Source organism: Lates calcarifer, unplaced genomic scaffold (genome assembly GCF_001640805.2).
Source record: "Lates calcarifer isolate ASB-BC8 unplaced genomic scaffold, TLL_Latcal_v3 _unitig_5784_quiver_486, whole genome shotgun sequence".
Lineage (NCBI taxonomy): Eukaryota > Metazoa > Chordata > Actinopteri > Centropomidae > Lates > Lates calcarifer.
Window position 1 is genome coordinate 124,023 of NW_026117725.1, and position 23,308 is coordinate 147,330.

The following is a 23,308-nucleotide window of genomic DNA, read 5'->3' on the forward strand; positions in this document are numbered from 1 at the left end:
TTTAGTCTCGGCAAAAGGGGGTGGCTTCAGAATGATTTTGTTTGGAAACATGGATCAAAACTTAGTGGGAAAAGAAGAGTGGCAGGAAGAGGATGCACGGAGGACAAAGGAGAAAGTCCAAGAGCAATGAGAAGTGCTACAACTACTGACCATGTTTCTTTTTGAGAAAGGCCGGTTTAGGGGTGCAACCAAATCTGCAGCATTCTATAGGTGCATCAACAGTATGAATTCTCTGGCAAAACACAGAGTGAGATGTACATCCTTCAGCGATAACTGTACTACACATTACAGTGAATTACAGTATGTTTACATTTTTACATATACTGAATTTTTTTTAATATTATTTTAAAATATATTGAATTTTTGTGCATTTCACTGTACAACACTGCATTTAGCCCGGTAGAAAAGTAAGAGATTAAAATAGGCAAATTTCCAATAAAAAACAGATGAAAATAATCCAATAAGATGATTAAACTGAAAGTTATCTTGGTTAATAAAGGGAGAAGAAGAAAACTTCAAGTGAACTGCGAGAGTAGGATAAGTCATAAATGAGGTGTGATGGGTTAAAACAAACTGTTTTAGAGAGTGTTAAAAGCCAGCTGTGGTGTCAACAAAATGAAAACTCAGGGTGTATCCTTAGTTCAAGTTATGTTGTTTGATTGTTGTTGGATAATCATAATGATTAATCATAATCATTATGATTAAGGTGGACTTTTGTGCTAGTGTGGCTGTGGTAACTTAAGCTGAAGACTTTGTTGTCGCAAATGAGTGGACGCCATTTCTTACCCGTGGAAGGCTCTGTGTTTCTGGAGGACTATTCAGGGATTCCTAATGAGGATTTCACCTCTGTTGCCATCTGGTTTCATCTTTTGGACCACCAACTGTTTCTCCAGAGCCAGGACTAACGTTGAGCTGTTAGATTTTCTGTGTTTTGCTCTGCTTAGGATCAGGACCCACACCCAGGGCCACAGCCGAAACACATAGGCCTGCAACTTTTATTATTATTATTTTTGTGTTTGTGTGTGGGGGGCTTTTTAAGGAGTGAGAAATAAGGGCTTTGTTAAATAACTCAGAGATTTAAGTTTTGTACTGTAATGTTTGGGGTATAAGTATTTAATTTTGGTGACAGTGATTTGGTTTAATATAATTTTAAAACATTATTATTTGTTGTTTTCAAGGAGTCTAATTTTCGTTTTCAATTGTTTTATTTCAACTAACAAAAGTACATTTAATTTGTACATTTTAAATTTTTTAGTAAATTGTGACTAACTGAACTACCACAACACCTTTTTGTTTGTAAGATTTGTCTGAGGTCAATTATTTGACATACTCTATAGACAAAGGGAATCGCATTGCATTCTGGGTAGTCGCCGCCATGTTGTTGTTCACGCAGAACCAAAATGTAGACAGACATGACAGGTAACAAAAAATGGAAATGAGTATTGATAGTTCCTCAAAATCAAGTGGAAGTGCAGGGGCTTGTTTGTTCTTCCTTGATAACGGTCCAAGCTAACCACAACAACTTCTGCATGCCCAATGTTTAAAGACCTAGTACTAGTATTTAGTCAGGATCACATTGTTGCATTTTATAAGCTGGTTTGTCCAAAACAAAAGCATAAACAAATTCTTCTTAGCTCTGAGTCCTGAGGCCTGTACTACAAAGCAAGTTCAACATACCCAGGATATCTTTTCATTATCTCACTTCACCAAACTTAACAACTACAGTCTGGCTAAGCAGTCATGCGACACTGGTTATCAACTCATTAAGTCAACCGAGGATTTTCTGATGGTTCATGTGAAAGAGGTGGAGTTGTTTATTAAAAGCAGCGTGTTCAGAACCATGAGTAAGGTACCTAATATGATATGAGAAGTAACACAATGATAGCTACATATCATTTCCTTTCTAGCAACGTCCAAAAAGTTAGATTTAGCAAGGTAAAATGTGAACAACATGATCACATGACTAGAATAGAAACACTAGAAATAATTTTCAATTATATAAGTTAGGCTGAGGATTTATTGTAAATAAATAAATAAATGCTTTTAGTTACTGAGTGAGCATTTTGCTCTTTTGTCTGATGGTGATTTATTCTGAATTGCTGTGAATAGGTGATGCTGATAGAAAAGTTAGAGTAAAGTCAAGCTGTTCCTGCTGCCAAAGCAGAGAGTGTTAATATCTGATAAGGTCGATATGACTGAAATGTTTTTTTATATTTATAATTTATAATCATGGGAAGTATGTGTGGATAAAAGCATCTTTGTTCAATCAAAGATATAATAATAATTATGTGATCATTTAGTGCGATAAAGTCTCTCCATTTGTTAGCAGCTCTGTTGTGGACATATGGAAAGACTGCTTAGATGGGTATTATAAGTTTCACCCAAAATTAATCCAAATACCCTGTCATTTTACTCTAAAACAACTTAGGTGTGTTGGGGTGATACATAAGGATGATGCAGGTGTACACTGTATCCTTTGAGAGAATCAGTGAATGTGTGAAAGAACTCCAGTATCAGTATGTCCAAGTAACATGTTTGTTCACTGACCAAACGGTACATACATTGGTTTGCACAATGCAAAGTACTGTAAAACTGTGGATTTAACTTTTCTTCTGAAATTTTTCATATTTTTTATTTCACAAAAAAAACTATATGCAAAGATATAGAAAGGTAAAGGATACTGAAGCAAATTGTTGCATTTCTGATTCATTCTTCTTACATTACAGTATACTTAAGCACAGTCAAATAATGAAATACTGATTTATGTGAAAAATCATTCAGAGTAAATATTTTATATAATGTTCTCTGTTGGTAGAGTTTTTTTAGGTTAGTGTGTCATGACTGACAATAAATGCTTTTTAAGTGAGAATTATTGCCAGTTTTAATTGGCGGACAAGCTTGTTGTGAGACGTATGACGTGTTTTGGTGGTGTGAGTGAATTTTGTAGGTAACTGTTTGGCCAAGATGCATGTTGGTAATGCAAACTGTATAAAGAGTTGCTTCAGTATTGTTCGACATTGTGCATTCTAAGATGACCCCCCAGCCCATCTGGCACCAGCAATCATGGCATGGTCAAAGTTACTGATATCACCATTCTGTTTGATGTGAACATTATCTGGAGCTTCCTGATCTGTAACTGCATGATTTTAACCCTCTGAGGTCTAGGCCACTTTTGTCAGTGTACTTGTGCATCGGACCTCTTACTATTTAATGAACTGTATAAATCCAGTACTGCAAGATACAAGCAAGTAACTGATATCATTTTTTTCAGCATAACCTGGGCTATTTGAACATGTACATTTCTATAATGCCTACATCATGCACACACTGCACTACCAGGGCACAAAACTGTTCAAAATATGGTCCCAACTATCTCCAAAACCTCTATATTCAAAATCTCTAAAAACCCCCTCAGTTTCTCCGGGGTTGTTTTTGTGGCAGAACCGCACATTGGTGGCCGTATCCTTTGTGAGCGTCATTTTTATTGCACATGCTACAGCACTGTACAAGCACATGGACTGTTGCAGCTTTCAGATTACTATCTTGGCAAATTGTTTTATCTCTGAAGTGTGAATTCATGCTAAATTAGATCTCTAAATGCTAAGGACGCAGCATAAATGTAGTAGAAAATGTCTGTAAATTCGGGATTCGCCATATTGTGACTCATTGGAGCTGTTTTTGCATGATTTAACATGGCGCAATATGTATAAATAGTCAATATGGCTGCCATGATTTTCATTAATCAGAATGGTAAAAATTATTTTGATGATAAATAAAGCATAAATAAAGACGCAAAACACAGATTTATCGCAAATGAGGGCTTGTTGTAAAGGCAAAATAGAGTAGAGCATGGCAGTTTTTAAAGTAAGTTTCTACACAAATGCATTACAGAAATATTAATGAAAGTAAGATGAGTACTTTTCCAGTTGCCAGTCTCCAGTCAACTGGAGGGACTTCAGAGCTGAACTGCTGCTGTAAGTTCTCGGTGTAGGTTCTCAGTCATTCAGGACTTCTTTTAGGTCTTTTCAGAAGTCCAGTTGCCTTCAACTTTAGCACTAAACACTGCCACATGAACAAGCATGTGCAAAGGCGTATATATCAATTGGTGTTCAATTCAAAATAAATGCTTTTTTTTGCAAAAATAATCTGAGTATAATACATAGCAGAATATAGAACTGGAGCCCTAAAAACATTGTATTTCCAGGGGTGTAGGCGTTAAAGGGTTGTTTTTGTTCTAGTGCTATTTGGAAAATGATGGAAGAAGGACTAGATGAATTTGGTTCCAAAATTAGGCTAAAAAAGCTTTCGCTTAAAGAAACAAGTTCTACTCACAAGTCAGTCAAAGTCAAAAATATATATTTTTAAAATTTGTATTAGTTTGCACGCATATCTGTGCATGACAAAACAAACAATGGTTAATTACCATTTATTTCCGTTAATTCCTATGGAAAGTTTCCATTTCCAAAATTCCCCAGTTTAACTTCCCATGGAAAGTTTCTGAACATTTACAGGAAATTTTCCATCCCTTTCCAAGGTCCTAGTCCTGATTACCTTACCTAAGACTACTACTGTCTGCTAAGACAGTGGCTGTGTGTGTGTGTGTGTGTGTGTACATGCATGCGTGTGCACCTCTAAAGAGGCAGTATAGAGAAATAGTCTTTCAGTTGCCAGCCCATTCAATCTCTGTACGACTTCCCGTAATAAATAAAAGTCCTTCACAGTCATCAGCCTTTGCCCCATCTCCTCCCATTGCCCAGGCTTCCCTTTAAGTCAGGAGAGCTTAAAAAAAAGAATGGAAGAGACACGGCATAAAAAAAGAAACAGAGAGAGAGTAGAGAGGGAAATACTATACATCAGCCACAGAGGGAGAGCAAATAATGGTAAGAGTGAGAAAGAGGAAATATGAGAGAGGAAAAAAACTAAGAGAATGAAATCAGTCTGGAGAGAGACATGCCCCTTCACCTGCTCTGCTCTGTTCATAATTCTCCTGAGCACGGTGCTCACTCCTTGCCTCTGATAAATCTTACATTATCGGAGGCCTACAGGCTCTTGCTGTGGCTGTTTCTTATCAGGTCTGGCATGCTCAATCTCCCTAAGATTAGCTCTCCAAGCACCTTCGTATACACACACCTAGATAGTCGTGGTAGCAGGTGCACGTAATGCTGAAACACATATGCCCAGACACACATTTTTCTATAAACACATATCACTTTTGAACCTGTAGAAATCACTAGCAGGCTGTAGGCTCCCAGAGAGCTGAGGACACCTGCACAGGTAGAAGAGCAGCAGTCCTGGTGGCAGGGGCAAGTGCAGGGATGGTAAGGTAGGGCATCAGGCCCCAGTGATTCATGGATTACAGGTGCGAGGTCAACAGGAGTTCTAAGGGGAGTGACAATTGAAAGATGGAGTGGATTATACTGCTCTCTCCTGTCTGTGCTGCTATTTGCTTTCTGTATCCATATTGTCTCACAACCAAGGAAGGTGGGCAGGTTGTTAATTGTTTTCATTTCTGGTCATCACCTGACCAGGTGAGCCTCTGTAGAGATTGTTAGGTTGTATACTGTATGACAACATGTGCTCCTGCAGCTTGTATCAAGAAAGCAAGATAAGGGGCTCTGCCATTTATGCATGGAATTAACTCAAGTTCTGGTATCACAAAGCTGGCTCTTAGAGGCTCTGTTAACCAGGGTTGATCACTATGGTATCCCACACTGTATTGCTCATGAGGGGTTGCTAAATTCAAGGATCTTGCTGTTTTTAACACCATACGATAGTATTAGACTGACTGTGAAACTAGGCTGGACTTCATATTAGAGCAGAGCAGCATTATGTGTGGAGTTTCCTTAATTCACAATCCTCTGGGCTTCTATACTTGTTGTCTACCTGCTTGGAGCCACGGACATGTCTGTCCAATGAGTTTTGTGAAACACTGGATGTAAATAAAATCATGATTATTTATGATGAAACCTTCCCAGACCCGGAGCAAACATACCTGTCACTGTATGCAGCTGCAGCAGTACCAGCTGGCTGGGCATATCTGTAAGCTGCATACCCTCCCTGAGAAGAGACAGTGGAATTCAATATTACCTAGGAACACAATATCATCACTAGCTTAAAATACAACTGCATCGCAAATGCAAATACAAAGCATTGGATCAAATGCTAAAGATACCCAGTTCTACATTATTATGATGATCATGGTGAGTAACTTCACGAAGAATAAATGAAAATTCATATAGATAGAATTTTACTTACATATATTTCTGCTCCATAAAAGCCATCCTGGTACACTACACTGTGGACAGAGGATATCAAACATTTTTAGCATTTAAGTAAAATTGAATCCAAGGGTAATATGGTGTTTAATTACAACTGTGATATGAATATTTTGTCTGTTCTGACCAGCTGGAAGTTCACTTAAAATGTAGAAGATTCAGTTTGTGTCTAAGATCCCTGATATACTCCTTGAGCACAAACAGCAATGGATAGGTAGGGACAGCTGACGCACACATAGTTCTGTACAAACTTCAGTCATAATTACTTGTTTAGGCAACTGCAACATCTGAGGCATGAAGGTGCGCATGGTGAAAGTGCCGTTATTGCACTTTTTACACAAGGTGTGCTGGCTCTGCAAACTATTATTTTTGTTACTGTGCGTCACTCAAGATCCAAGAGACAGAAGGTCATGAGGTAGGATAATAAAAAAATTCCTCCCTTTCCTGGTCACCTGTTTCCCCTGTTGCTGACCCCTCCCAGCCTGCCTCTGTTTCTTTCACCTGGTCTTGCCTGCTTTTACTTTAGTAAAGTTGAATTGTTTGAACCTCTAAAAGTTTGCTCTGAGTCAGGCAGTTGAGTCATATGCATGCTGAGCCATGACTCAGCCAATTCAGGAGCTTCCTGCTCAGGTTGATGCCATCCGCCACCATGAACATTAGCTCTTGTCCCTCGTGGGAGATGACTGTTTCTGGGGACCATTAGTTAGCAGTTCCAGCAGCCCCATCCCCAGTCCCCAGCCTCCTCCTAGAATTTCGACCATTCCCACCTGTTCCTGTGGAACTTCACCTGTTGTGTCCAGAACTCTATGACTCTATGGTAACAGGCAAAAATTGCTTACATTATCTACTTCCTTAAGGTGGGAGGGGTTGCGAGAGAGGCAGAGAAGTGGCAGACCACTGTGTCGAGTTTAGGGTGGTGGCAGAAGAAGGTAAGTGGAATGAATATTCTTGACCTTTGCCTCCATGAGTAGAGAAATCCTTCCAGCACCCAGAGTCATCCAAGTGTTTCTCTCCAAGCAGCTGGACCAAACCAAGCTCCCTCCCAATGAGTCCTAGCTAATCAGCCACAGTTCAGTAAAAGCCCAGAGTCACCAACTGGGAGGGTGCACAGACAGGGACTTCATGGACTGTAGGCTCACTGACCAGTTGGGGGTTGGATTTGGAGCCACTGCCAGAACGTGTGGAGGCCAGCACCCCAGACAGACATCTGCTCCATAACCCACTACACAGCTTCCTGCATCTTTTATTAACTATTAACTTTCATGTCACTGACTCACCTCAGCTCTCACTCATCCTGGGTTATCTTTAGTATATGGTTGGCATAAGCCACATGCGGACTGAGCTACAGGAGGCTATTCTAGGTTGGAGCCAACACTGTCACACTGTTTGTCTTACATCTGCCTTGTCTCCCTCCCCCTGTAACTCAGAATCCTGAAATGCAGTGACCTGTCTGACTGTCCCTTCTGATTAGCTAGACTTTAAGGTGATGTTTTTGCTCCACGTCATCCTTACAACTGTGCTATTGACCTCCTTCCTAGTACTGTTCCTAGGTCAAAACCATAGAACCATAGGTGGCATAACCTGTCCATCACTGTCAAGAACAGGTACCCCCTTCCATTAATTTCTACTGCATTTGAACTGTTTCAAGGGACCACCATTTTTACCAAGCTGGACTCAAGAAATGCCTATGACTTAATTTGCATCAGAGAGGGAGATGACCTTTAACACACCTAAAGGTCACTACGAGTATCTGGTAATGCACTTTGGTCTCACCAGTTCTAATGCAGTGTTGTAGTTTACCTCTTTTCTTGCCCTCACAATCCCTGACCCCAGTCACCAGTTTGTGGTTGAGGGTGACACCTTCAATGTGGAAATAGAGGCGGTTCTCACACAGTGTTCCACTCAGGACCAGAAATTCTATCCCTGTGCTATCTGTTCCTTCTGGTTGGAGGGAGCTCAGCAGCCATTTTAGTCTGGACAGATCACAAAAATGTGGGAGTACATCTGTATCATCAAGCGTTTCAATGCCCACCAGGCTATATAGGTTCTTCTCTTCAGCTGGTTTAACTCCACACTCTCCTATCACCATGGTTCCAAAAATGTCAAGCCCAATTTCGTGTTCCAACAGTTTTAGTCTTAAGTGGACCCAAAAAAATAGAGACAATCATCCCTTCACTTTGCAAGCAGCAAGTAAAATCTTCCACTCCAATTAACCCCTAAGCACCTCTCAGTTTCCTCTGGGTGAAATATGTGCGTAACACTCCTCCACCAGCCAGTTTCTCTTCAAGTGCACTTATGACTGCCAGCTACCAGCACCTTTTCTCCGGCCAGGAGAAAGAGATCAGTATTCCCCTCTTTCACTTGTTTGCCCATCACTCGAGGAATGCCAACCATATATTCCAGATCCAGTGTACACTTTGTGATGTCTCTTTAGATCTTGTCAGCATGGAAAGATCTTCCAGGACCTGGTCAAATGGGAGGGCTCAGAACCGGACAAGCACTCCTCGGCGGTGGCCCAAACCGTATTGGGAACTGTTTTGGTGCTATGACCTGTGCAGGGCAAATCATAGCAGTCCAATCACAGCTGAATAAAGAATGACACATTAGAAAAAAGACAAATTTGGCAATTCTGGAATCAAAGAGCAATTTTCAGCTCTATTAGAAGGCACCCTTTTTTATTTTCCACTCACTATTCTTCTATACCTGCATGTGTGTGTGAAGTATGAGTATGTATATATTTCTGTGTGAGTGTGTATTTTTGTATGTTAGTTTCTGTGTTTGAGTAATGCAGTAAATTAGATATGTGCTGTCGCGTGTTTTCAGTCTTTGAGATCTGTCATACAGTGTTTATTTGACTGTGTATGTTTGTGTCAGTTAGATTTGAGCATGTTGTGTGTATTAGCAGGCACTCACGCTCCATAGGCAGGGATAGGTGGAGGGGGAGGTGCAGCACGGAATGTGTTGTAGACAGCCCGACCCCTCCCTCTCAAATGGGCCCCTCTGTAGGCCATGGCTGCTCCTGTACTTGTGGGGTATGGAAAGCCAGTAACTAAAAGAGAGACATCCAGACACACACAGAGGAAATAGTGTGTTTGTTGGGGACTATTTTCGGGTGTGAATAAATACAGTGCATATTTGGAGCATGTCACCCATTGCAAGGGTGTGGACAACAATGGAGTTCAGAGGAACAGGGGAATAAAAAAACATATAAACATCACCAGATTTATCCTTTAACCAAAAAAAAGAAACCTTGATGAAAAACATTTGGGATTAGGATGTGACTGATGTAGATTCTGAACTTGCTGTGTTTTGTATTTCATTATATTCACCAAGATGTTTAAAAGAACACAACATCTGTACCTTAAATTGATATTTTTTCAAAGTGCAACATACACTAGTATGGAGCTAGAACAGTGACAATTAAAAACAATAAAAACAATTGAAACATTGAAAACATTGTCAATGTTTCATTGTCGCTCCCCTCAAGCCCCCCCTTATGCCAAAAAAAGTGTTAAAAGAAAAGTCACTGAAAAAAGAGAGACATGAAGAGTGCAGATCGACATTGAAAATCACATTTTACCGTAAAAATCTAAATGAAATAAGATAATATTGTAATATTGTAATTTTTTGATGCCTGTGTTTTATCAGTGAAACTTGTTTCAGTGCCAATACAACTTTTGCTAATACAAATATTTCAATGCCTATGTTTTCCATTTTCAGTTCAGGTTTTCAATGCCAGATTTTAGTGTCAAAATTTAACTGCCAATGTTATAGCCCCATTCACTGACATCATAAATATGGAAATGAAAGCTATTTGATACTATGAAAAAATAATAGTGATAGATTGAAATCACACATTTCCCAAATAAAGACAATCTATGTTGATTTCGGCAAAAAAATCTACCTTCCTGTTGAAATTCAATAGCTTGATCACGCCTTCAAATGAGACAAATTTTAATGTTGAGAAAAACCTGACAACTTGATACAGCATCACACAATAAACCTAAATGTAAGGGATGGAGGGATAGGTAAGATGGAGTGACCTGAAGCCTGCTCTATGAAGCGAGGTTACTGGCTCATCGGGGTAACTTAGTGACGTCGGGTGTAACTTCCTGATTATCTTGTGCTACGCAAGATGGACATGTTTTACCTGAGGTTTGCTGCCATGGCAGTTTATGCTGCATCTTTATACCGCTCCAAACAGGTTATGTTCATTGTTAACTCTGTGCTGTGCTATCCTATGTAAGTACCACTCCACATTTGGAAGACCCAATTGATATTGGTACAAGGAGTGTAGCAAAGCTAGAATAATACACATGATTTTAAATATCTTAACAATGAATCCATGAGATCCCCTTGCTAGATCCCCCTACACCAGAAAGATTTGACCAGACACCAAAAATAAAGTTTTCAGTTAGACTGTTATTCATTTATTCAGTTATCTATTCCTTTATACTGCCTTGAATTTGCTGCTTTAAAACCTGTCTCTACACTGTCAGGAAAATAGTTGGGGGCCAATACTGACTTCAAGTGCACTGGCTTCGAAATGGTCAAACTTAATTTCAATCAATTTTTTTTCAATTCAAGTATCTTGTAATTTTAGTGTAAAAAATACAAAAAGACTTTGACATCCTCCCAAAATGCATATTCATAAAAGTATCAGTCAATGATTCTTGATTGACCTGCCATTTAATATAAACACAATGCTGCATACAGTTATTTTTAATTTTCTGCAGTAGCTAGCAGAGAACTACTGATTAAAAATGTTGTTTTAGAGATGGAGGTGCAGAAATGAGAGAAGCAGAGAGTGGAAAGTCTAGTGGTCTTCTCTATGGAATCATGAGTTTTCTTCAAAATGATTAGTATTCTATATTAGTATTCTGTCACAATTATTTAAAATAGAATTGTTCCTGTTCACAGTGAAGATGTATAATCCATTTACTGGATTACGAAATCATAAGTCTTCAGAGTTGTTTTCTGTGCTCTTTGAAATTAAATGAATGACCTGAAACTGTTTTTTGTGAGGTGATTAAAAGGTATTTTCACATTTAACATGATCAAACTTTATTAACCTTTCCACAGACATGTGAAAGTAGTTGCGTCTAATACATGTGACTATCCTCCAATCCCTTCATGTCAGAGTAATATACGGTTCATATTATGGATATCTGCAACAAGGAATCAGGAATTCAGCATTTCAACGTCTTCAGCATAACTGTTTAAAACAATGACATGAAACTCTTACAGATTAATGAAGGGATTTCTATCACTGTTTCCAATCAGCTAGCATCAATATACTTGAGTTGGTGCACAGTCCAGTCATTTTACATAGAAAGACTCAAAATTGTCTATTATGTGTAAGTCCTGACACTCAGTGTTAGGACTTTTATATAACAGACAAGTTGTAGGAGTAGAATATAACACCTTTTACAATGATGGGCTGTGAGCTGTAGACTCCAACAGATATAGATGAATGCCTCAAAAAGAGCTGAATTAAAATCCAAATATACTGTATCACTTTCAGACCTCAGAGAGACCCCAGATATGGATGACTAGTGACTACAACTACTGTCTGTAGCTGCAGAAAGAAGCACAACGTGCTCCACTGCAAGTGTTCAGAGACCAAAATGCTCTCTCTGTCTCATCCTCTCACCCCTCCATCCATCTGTCTCCCTCTCTGTGGGGTTATGGAAATTCTCTACTTTCTGTTGTTTCTGCCTCTGCCTACCCTAACTAGTCAGACAACAGCATTAATATGCCATACAGCCAGCACACAGTCCACTTCTACAGCAGTTCTGTAATGACCCTTGAATCATGGCAGGTCCTCTTGACAGCCAGCAGGCCCATAAAATAAACAATGTCCACCGATACACAAAGTATTACACAGAGTACATTCCAAGGCTGCATACATACATACATGCAGACCTTATCTGGTGATGTAGGTGGTGTGTGAGAACTGTTAATTTATGTTAAGGACAAAAGAACTGTCATCCCTACAAACACATAATATCCTGGCAATGTTGAAATTGTGATGTTTTATTTGTGATGTGGTTATGACATCACTACAACAGTACAGATACAACATACCATTGTTTACGTTGTTCTTACGTCGTCGAAATGTTATAGCACAACTGTTATTTCTGTGGAACTTTACAATGTCTTTTCAATGTCCTCTGCACAACGTTTTCTGTACTTTACACGTTATTGCTATGTTGCATCTTTGCACAGATATGTCAGAATATGCTTAATTTTATTTATTTATTTATTTATTTTTTGGCTTTTTGAACTGTTTTACAATTTACAACTGAGTGTAAACATAGGTTCTGAGACAGTGATGTAAATAAAATTTTCACCCAAATTTACCCAAACAAGTTTTCCCAATTAAAACGGTTCATGTGTGCTAGTGTAAAAACTGTCAACCGCACTGGTGTGGACTACAAACTGAACATGCCTGAAACAGTGGTCTGAATAATGAGTCAAAATATGTTAAAACTGTTGTGCATGTATCCTACTCTGTATACTTTGTCAGTTCATTAAGTCTATATCGAACTATATCTATATTGTGACAAGTCCCGTAGTAATCAGTCCATTAGTGTAACGTGGTCAGTTTGCAGTCTAGTGTGGTTAGCTTAGATCTGGAAATTTGTTTTGAATTACGTAGAAATATGGGGGAAGACCACATGACACCCTGCCAATTAAGTATTTTTACAAGGTTAATCCCCCATTTTAGAACAACACATTTCAGGCACTCAGGTATTAATACTTATTAAACCTTGTATGTATATATGAGCTGTCTGTGTGCTCCAGTGAATTTTATTCATGTTCTCTCCTCAGATGCTGGAGCTGTGGAGAAGGATGTAGAAGTTCAATTCATGGAGGTCCTTAAGCATGCTCTTCAAAAAGTCACAAGACAGGTATTTATAATTATTGTATTGTAATATTTTTGCTATTATCAGACATTGTCCTACAGATTGTGAAAAGTGCATGACTAAGAAAAACATGTACTTTTTTCTTTGAAACTTCATTCCTTAGATTGAGGCAGCACATAGACCCATGGCTCCACAGACTGATGACAGTGACTGTTGTTAATTGAATCCACCTTTCAAACGTTCACTTTATGTTCCAAATTCGGTTACAGTTTCGCATTCAATAATATACAGAATATTAACCAAAGAAACGCCAAGTCTCTGACATTTTTTTTTGTTACACAAATTCCACTGAATGAAGCCATTAAATATTTAGTGCATGATTTTAAGCTATTATATTTCACAGATTAACATTAAATTCAGAAATGTACTGTGGTATTCAAAAGGCATAATATATTATATTAATATATTATGTTCCCTGTGTGTATTTTGACGGTACTGTACTAGTTGAGGTGAGCAAGGATAGTTTTTCATAGTATGGAATGAGCAAAATAGAAAGTGGCACGGTGTAGCAACAGCGTTTCAAATGATGTTCTGATGACAACACTCTGGAATTTCACTTTGTAAGTTGCTATGACATAAAGTGACGTTCCCACAATGTATATTGTTGTGAAAAGAATGTCGCAGCAACGATCTTGCAATGCCACTCAGTTAGTATGTATATTTATATGTGATAATCTTTGCAGCTGTGTGTGTGTGTGTGTGTTTGTGTTTGTAGGCCTCACTATGTTTAATGAATCACACCTCAATTCCAGTACAAGGATAGAACATGGTGTGTCTAACTTGGAAAATCAAAAAGTCTACATGCATACAGTACATACAGCATATCATAATATTTCTATACTTCTATCATTCTTTCATTACCTATCATTTTCATAATTGTCACTCAGATGATTGTATTATCTTATTTCACAGAATAAAAGATACCGAATCTTGAATGCAGAAAATGCATGAAGAATGATACATTTCAGTATGTTTCATTCACACATCTTGTTGTTTGCAAAGTTTTGTTTGTAATCAACAAAGCCTTATCTTACTTTACAGCCACAATACAAATAATGGCTGAAAATGTTGAGCAGCATGACTAAAGTCGTACTAATGTATGTATGGATTGATTCACTCAGAAAGGATGGGTTCAATAGTGGACAGGAATCTCAGTTGGCCTTGAACAAAATGATGGGGTGCCAATATCACAAAGGCCAGAGTTGATCTAATCTCGCCCTTCCAACTGCAAATTTTTCAGCATATGTTAAAAAGGCCTGAGCCACTTGCCTTGTTATTTTCTTATATGCATTTTGCATTTTAATCCTATTTGTTGTGTTCAGGTGCATACACCAACTCTCCCATGAGATCTGCACTCGTGCGCGCGCACACACACACACACACACACACACACACACTCATCCAGCTTGGCATATACCCAGTCTAGGACACAGTCAATCAATCAGTATTACATTTCCCCCATTGTCCTTCAAGCCCATGCAGTCTATTTTATCCAGTCAGTCAAACACATATATACACACATGTACACACACAGACCTCTTTTCTCGTCTTTCATGCACACACACTGCACATAGGCCAAGGCTGCCATGCAAACTGATAAAAAAACAAAAAACTAAAAAAATATTAGAAGAGGTCTGGACTCACTAAGCTTCAACAAATTATATTATAGATTATGAGAGACAGGCCTTAATTTTTCATGTTTGTAGTTCCATGTATGTTAATAATAAGCCTCACTGCTAATAAGTTCCCATTTGTCATTTAAAAGTCCTCTGTCTCTTTCTGCAGCTGTTTCTGCCTCTGGAGCTGTAGAGTCTGATCTGTGTTGACAGGCCTCCTGCTGCTCCTACAAGCCCACTCAACACCTGCTGTTGTTATTTGTGTTACTACTGGTATTATTGCTACTGTTGTAATTATTACTTTTTTACCCCAACCCCGTCTTTCTCAACCCAACTGGTCGAGGCAGATGGCCGCCCACCCTGAGTCTGGTTCTGTCTGTCGCCACTGTTGGGTCTCTCTTTGTAAATATAATATAAAGTACAGTCTAGACCTGCTCTATATGAAAAGTGCCATGAGATAACCTTTGCTGTGGTACTATATAAATAAAATTGAATTGAATTTGTGCTGACTCTGGTACAAAATGGCTTTAACAGCTACAGCTATAAATTCTGTGGAATATGTTATTATGAAATGTCAACAACACGTTCAGTTTCATTACAGTGGTTACAGACAATGGTTAATGGTTTTGATAAATCATTTACATATTAGAAGTTTGCAATACAAATACAGGTATAATAAATACAATGCTGCCAGATTATGTTTTTTATCTGTACAATGAGGAAACATTGTCAATTAAGGTGCCTGGCTAGTTAGAAAATATGAATACTTTAAACATCTGCAAACCACTGGAAATCTATTTCATTTTATCCCTAACAGTTTCGAAGTTGTGCTTTGTACGCCCACCATCCTCTCTAACCACCTCCCTATAAATTCCACCAGGGAGAGTAAATGCAGGACTTCCCACAATTGACAAACTTTGCCAACATTATCCAGGCAGCAGTGACATTTTACAATGTGGCGATCCAAATTTGTAGTATATAAATATTATTTCTGGGAGAAATTTACCTTAATCATGTTATGGCAGTGAACTGGAGAATGTGTTCACATGTGCTGCAGTAAACTGATTGCTGTATAAATGGCACTGATATACTGATATAAGACAAAAAGTACTTGAACTTGAGGGTAGAGTGAGTGGACAGACAAATTGTCCAATGTTCAGTTATGGAAACTAAAAGTTGTTGATGCTACAAATTTTATTTAATATCATAATATAAATTTAAGTTGGCCTTTGAATTTAATTACTTTAAATACACGGATACTCACTACAAATAATAATGTTACCTTTCGTCATGCCATGCTGCTGTCACTGATACTTCCCCTGTCTGAAGTTTCTGTTATGAACATGCTTTCTTGTACTATAAAAATCCCATTAGAATCCTGGTCACACTTACACAGATCCAGGAATGATGCACTTAATATGTGTGTCATTCGTATTTTACAATAATTTCGGTCCTGTGTGTAACTATGAATGTGTGGTTGTTTTGGTGCATAGTGAGAATGTACTAAAGAAACTCATTTATTCTTGCATGGAAGTATAGATGTACAACATTCATGCATGTGGAGGTCATGCATACACACCCATGACGCATGTCGAGGTCATCTGTCACTTCTATGAATGGGATTTGCACACAATAAACTTGTAGCTGAGCCCAGCAATGGAGATGGAGTGCGCTGTTAGCTGGCCAGGATTTATGGAGGCCGATTCAGCTGATGGGTGCTAGGAAAAGCTATCTGAAAAACGGGTGATTCATCACTCTTACATCCTGCCTTAGATCCTGTTTTACTCCCTCTACAAAATAGATTAAATGCAGTCATAATTATTCCAGAAGAAGGCTTAACCTCATGCACTCTTGGTTACAGGTGGGATTTTTTCATTTTTCATAGGATGGAGGTGAAAGGAGTGCAGAGAGAGGTGAGGGAAGGGAGAGAATTAGGAACACCTGGACAAATGCAAAGTGGAGTCATGGATACAAACTGCACTGTGAATGAATACCTGTAGATCTCAATCATCAGAAGGATTCATATAATGAGAAGAGGAAGGTATAAACAGAAACAAAAATCGAGATAATACAGGCATGGTTGATTTTCACTTTTTTCCCACCCCTTTGTCCATGCATCAATCTCTCCCTTCTCCTGGGAGAAAGGGAGGCATATGGTGTTGTTTAGGATTGGCAAACTTTAGAGGTACATTTAAGACTGCTCTACGCACTTGCATGTACACATGCAAGTATGTTTTCTAATACTTCTATCCATGTAAGGACCAGAGCTGGCTAACAAAGCTGACAATGCATAACAGAGCAAAAACTAAGCCATGAGGTCCAAGGAATTGCCTGCAGAGCTCATAGACAGGATCGTGTTGGGGCACAGATCTGAGGGAAGGCCACAAAAAACTTTCCTGTTTGTCACAGTAATTTAGCACAGTAAATACTACCTTAGATGTGAAGCAAAATAACATCATAACAATAACAGATGCATTGAAAGTCTGACTCATCTGCCTGTTGCAGGCTAAAATTTGATAAATATCTGTGTATTCAAAGCCAAATTAAGAAGGGCTGACATTCCTTATTATAAATGAACTGTAGGTTATTGACACACTGTCACAATCTAAAGAAGTGTGCTCATACTTGATTATGTTGTTTGGGAATGGACCAGAATGTGGAGAATGTAAGAAAGAAGAGGGAAGGGAGAGGAAAGGAAGGAAGAGAAGAGAGGAAGACAACTGAAAGAGACCATAGTTACAACAGTAAGTAAACAGCTCTGCCTAGCAAATGTGCTGCTGCTCTCAGGGTTTGGATATGCAGGTCATCGCATATCTCAGCCAGCATGAACATACATCCTCACACAAACAAGCATAAATGCTACAACAGACTTGGGTTTGCATCCACAGTCCTGTCTATGGTTTAGGTGACAAATGCACATTGGTTAAGGTTAGGAAAAGATGGTAATTTTGGTTAAATACAAATAAACACATGGTATAGTGTCAGAAGTCACTGTGAACATTTATGGTATTAACCAGCATCTATCCCTACTCCTAACCAAGTGCTGTGAGAGTCTCAACATAATGATGAAAAATGCATAATGCAATATCAACTAGAAGTTGATATTGTACTGAGAGGTCAATAGAGAACATTTTACAGATTTGTTCAGTATCACTTCATATTTGTGTAAACATTTCCTCAACACGTTAATAGAAAATGAAATCCAGTTGCAACTATGTTTCCTGCAAAATGTATTTATTGTTGCAAATTGTATATAGATGTAATAAATAGGAGACTGGTGATACTGGGATTACAGGAAGGCAGACACTTCTTGTTTGGTTGGGTTGGTGGATTGAGGCATAGATGGTGGGCTGAAAGGGACTATGGTTGCAAAATTTTTTCTTCTTAATTTAAACATAATTGAAAAAAAATTATCTTGCAGCATAATCTTGGTTAAAACAACCAGATCTAATGTAAAATTCTTTTGAACTTTTTACTGCAGGGCTATTGAGGCCACACCCTCTGCATGCACTGTGCACTCCTCCATCACATGCACAGATCATTTCTAGAATCTAGACTATTGAAGCCATGGTACTGCATCTGAGCTCATGAATTACAGCCAGTCAAGTAAGGTTTGATGATATTACTGGGGTAAATATATTTGATCTATGGTATTAAAGTCTATACAGTAGCTAGCTAGCCGGCAAATCACAAATGCTAATTGTAAACTAGCTAACACCATTTCACTGAATTTATGAGGCTAAAGAATCCATTTAAATTCTACTCACAAGTAATTAAAGTCAAAAATGTAATTTTTAAAATTTAAGATTAGTTTGCATGCATATCATCTTATGACAAAACAAATGTTAATGTTTACATATGATATAGTTTTTACAAATTATCCAAATTTCCAATTAATTCTCTTAAATTCCTGTTAATTCCCATTTATTCCTGTTAATTCCAATAGAAACTTTCCAACTTGGAATATTAAAAAATTACCCAGCTTAACTTCCCATGGAAAGTCATGGAAACTGGAAATTTTCCCCTTTTCTACCTTAGAGGGGACAGAGGCAGAAAAGCAGCAAAACAGGGAAGGATATATAAAAGAGACAGATGTGGGGAATGAACAGATTTCACATTAATAAGCAAAAAGGAGAGCAGCTAAGGGGAGTGGACAGTCTCAATACTTCTATCAAATGAAGCCAAGAAGCCATGAAGCCTGTTATGCTAACAACATTAGCATAGCTCTCAGCATGATAGTGTGGCTGGAGTTGCTAGCTAAGACCTAAGAACCACCTTGGTAATGACATAATATATGAGCTTTTGGATGGTTAAAGAGGGTGAAAATTTGCATTCACTACACAAGAAGGAGCAGGTTACTCAGCTGGATCCTGTGAGCAGTAGATGTCTCCTGGCTGCTACAACTTAAATCTGAACTGTTGACACCAGCCAGAGCACAAAGTTAGACTAAAAGCCACCCACAGCCTTTCTCTTCTATTCACGTTTGCTCTGTACCCATGCTTCATGGACTTAAAGTAAAGTAAAATCTATCATTTTATTTTTGGTTCAACCATATTATTTTTTAAATTTCATTTGCAAGGAATGTCTGCATGTGGTAAACTAAGGTTATTTTTCACTGAATACAAGGGATCATTCAGGGAAAATTAAGTGACAAATTTATTTTTTTTTCAATTTTTTTCTAAGTGACACTTTTTTTTCCTACAGTGTGAATATACAGATTCATACAGTTTCAGGGTTGAGACAATGCAGTGTGGACCCTGATATGTCTTTCACACATCGCATGGTGGGAAAGAAAAGGAAGGAAATAAAGATGAAAAAGGAAGTGTGGAAAGGCTTAACATTAATGATTCTAAAGTATAATATATCTTCTTCAGTGATTCTTTACCTGCATAAAATTCAGGACCATATACTGCTCCAACCACTGGATTCAGCTTCCAGCCTGTATAGGAGACACACACACACACACACACACACAGAGGGTGGATGTTAGCATTTCTGCATGAACTTCACATAAGAATACCAGTCTTTGGTGCTATGTTTGTCCATCCAATAATGAGATATACTGTATGCCTTTAATATGCTAAATTTCCAGATGTTGCTTTGAAGGATTTTGCAGTAACTTTGCTAGCTGATAGTTATATGTGTTTCCATAAAACATTTAGGAGTCTCGCATTGACTGTTGGATACAGCAGTGTGACAGATACTGAGCACACACAAAGATCACTCAGTCTTTAAATATTGTGTCATATTGTTTTATCAGTGAACTTTTAATTAGGAACCAACTGGGGCCTGTCCTTCTGCTCCTGCTTCTTCTTCTTCTCCTTGCATACATAGGTGTGTGTGTGTGTGTATTTGCGTATGTGGAGGTTTGGGGCCTGATGATAGTTATGAATGGAAAACCCTTCAGGGCTGATTCTCTCTCTCAGACAGATAAAGTGTGCATTTGAGTGCATGTGTGTGTGGGTGTTTGACTGGCTATTTAATTCCCTCCCTTGTTCATCCATGAATGACTCCATGAATGACTTCTGGCTCTTTTTATTGCCTATTTTCATTTACCCATTCACTCTCGCGTCCATCTTCCAAATTCTCTGTCTCCCTGCTTTAACAACCCCTCCACACCCCTGCCTGCCCTTTTCCCTTTACCCCAGTAAGAAAAGATTTTACTTGGCTATTTGTGTGATATTTCAAACCAAATCGACTTCCTCTGACAAATATTGATTTCATTAATCAAATGTGAACAACTCTCTGAAGGCAAGAATGTGCTTCCATATACAGCTTTTGGTTTCACTTCCATTCAAAGTGCAAACTCAGTGGCTAGAAATAGACTATAATGATTTACTTCTCATAAATATTGGTCTGATACTGCTAGGTCTGAATAATAGGTTTGATACTGCTAGTGAAATGAAATGATGGGTAAGAAAATAAGAGAGTGAGAACAATGGGTGAAACAAATGACTAGGAGAAGAAAGCATATGAGTGGGGGAAATTATAGGACAGCAGCAATTAGAAGATAATGCAAAGGAGCTTGGAAGATATGAAAATAATGCTTAAGTCTCACCGTTTGTGTAAGGGTTTGCCACCTTTTTGTTGGTCATTACTCTGGCTGTGGCATTGTTGACCTGTTAGCAGATGGACAGAAATTAATGTAAGGCAGATACACACACACACACACACACAAATGGGCAAACATTGTGCATAGCATGGGTAATCAACATAATAATTACTCTCCATGCCATGCTGGAATTTTAGCGTTTCAGCAAGAGAGGCTACATGCAGCGAGTCAAACATCTGATGCACAGCAACATAACATTCAAGAACAACTTCTCCAATCTAAATGGCCATGCAGGTCATATATCCCTATCATCTGATACAACCCTGATAGTTTCCGGCACTGATGCGAGTGGGAGCCATTTCAGCAGCTCCGTGTGTGCTTTGCTATTTATGTACACCATGCACCTTAAATATGGCATTCTGTTTGCACTGGACTTTGCACTGGACTTGAAGTTTCTTCACTGTTTTTTATTAGCACTGTTTTTTTTTTATTATTATTATTCCCAGTATTTATTGCATGCCTTCGACCTTTTATCTTAAGTCTGTTGATGCTGCTGGAACCGCAAATTTCCCGTGCGGATTAATAAAGTATCTATCTAATCTATCTAATCTGACCCATAGGAGCATTTCCTGAATTAGTACCCCCTACAGCAGCTGGAGATATGCCACAGATAATCTGTGCAATATCATTGTTGAATAAATAACCAACTCTTGTATGATGTGACAATGCTATAGTAAAGGTTTGGTTGGGCACAAAACTAAGATGGTTAGGTTTAAAGAGAGATCAGGGTTTGGGTTCAAATTAGTGCTTTGTTACATTTTGAGGACATTTGTTGTCATTGTTACCACAATAAACACATGGTTAGGGTAGTAGATCAATGTATTAATGTTAACTGTTGTTTGGAAACAGGACATGAACAGAAGTTAAAGTCCATCAGGTCATCCTGACCTCCTTTGTACATGGACCTTGTCTGTATTGTATTTTGTATTGTTTTTCATTTTATTTTCATGTCAGTGCCCAATCCTCATAGAGACTCCAAACGTAGTTACAGTGGTCAAACATTTCATTACAAAAATACAGGTGAGCTTGGATTTATATATAACAAAAAAAAAAAAAAAAAAAAAAAAAAAAAAAATGTTGCCTGACTTCTGCCTTTGCTCCCATCATTATTACTACAGTCTTGGTCACTTCAACATAAGAATTTTTTTGGGGGGGTATTTTGTGAAAAACCTGATACTGTCATGCATAACCACTGTTGTTTACCGATAAAACATAACTGTGTTGTAATAAAAACAACCTATGGGGTCATTTTGTATGGGAGGACAAATAAGTGAGAAATTTCAAGGAGAAAAAATGTGAATGAGAAATTTCAAACAAAATAAAAAAAAAAATGTAATGAATACACACAGACACTGCAGTTTGGGGTTCAAAGTCACACACGTCTAATTTTAGAAGAAGTTGAATTTTTGAAAAAAAAAAAATGAACTCCAGTTTTGGTAGGTGTGCTTGTTTCACAATGCATTTCTTAGAATAATCAATGAATGGTGGTGGCACAGCCTATATCCATCTTCTGTGCTCTGATACAAACAGCCTGCTTTTGGTGATTTGCAGGTAAAAAGCTTGAGATTAAAACAGACCTATATTTGGCTAAGTGAGGTGACTTTGATTGAGGGAGTTGATTTGCAAAGCCACAAAATACAGTGAAGGTTGCAAAACATTGCAGTGCCACCCTTCATGTGCACCTAGTATTACATTAATTTGAATGCTATGCCTCCTGTTGCTATCTAGATGTGAACATTGGATCACACTTTATTTTACACATTTAATCTCTGTTAATAACTTCATAGTAGAATACTAAATCATTTTAAAACAGCCCTTAAGCAGAAACATGACATGAGGAAACAGTGCTGGTCAACATATTTTCCAAGCCAAATGTAAATATGTCAGTATCCAATTTGTTTTCTAATACTATTTGGTCTTGCAATATAATATCTGCTCATAGTGAATTTGACAAATAGAGAGAGACTATGAGAGACTATGTGTTTACTTTATTGAAATCTAAACTAAACCAATGCATTTTTCTTTTTGCCAGCAGCATTTCTATTTCTTCAAAGATGTTAATGGTAAAACATAGCATTAGTGTATAGACATAATTTCTAAGAGACAGGGCTGCTGCAACGAGTTTATGGGTTTGACAGGTTGTTTCTTTTCCTCTGTGAGATGAACCCTAATGAGTTAAAATGGAATAATGAAGGGAAAGATTTTGCTCTCCATGAAAGAGGATAGTGACATTAAAATGGGACACTGACTGCTAAGGTTTGATGGCAGCATGTTTTAACAAGGTGTGAGGCACACTGGCAGATCACTGATTGTCATTTGGAAGGAGTTCATTTTAACCAAGGGATATTTAACTCAAATCAAAAAACCACTGCATTG

The 23,308-nt window shown here is 38.2% G+C and overlaps 1 protein-coding gene across 1 annotated transcript in view; it reads right to left on the minus strand.

The window, feature by feature from the left end:
• Positions 1-23,308, minus strand: part of LOC108876794 (RNA binding protein fox-1 homolog 3) — a 266,422-nt gene that overhangs the window by 7,642 nt on the left and 235,472 nt on the right. The window contains exons 7-11 of the mRNA XM_018666526.2: positions 20,879-20,939; positions 19,706-19,759; positions 9,189-9,324; positions 6,256-6,295; positions 5,993-6,057 (exon numbers count right to left, since the gene is read on the minus strand). Coding sequence (XP_018522042.1) covers positions 5,993-6,057; positions 6,256-6,295; positions 9,189-9,324; positions 19,706-19,759; positions 20,879-20,939 — 356 coding nt within the window. The remainder of the gene's footprint in view (positions 1-5,992; positions 6,058-6,255; positions 6,296-9,188; positions 9,325-19,705; positions 19,760-20,878; positions 20,940-23,308) is intronic.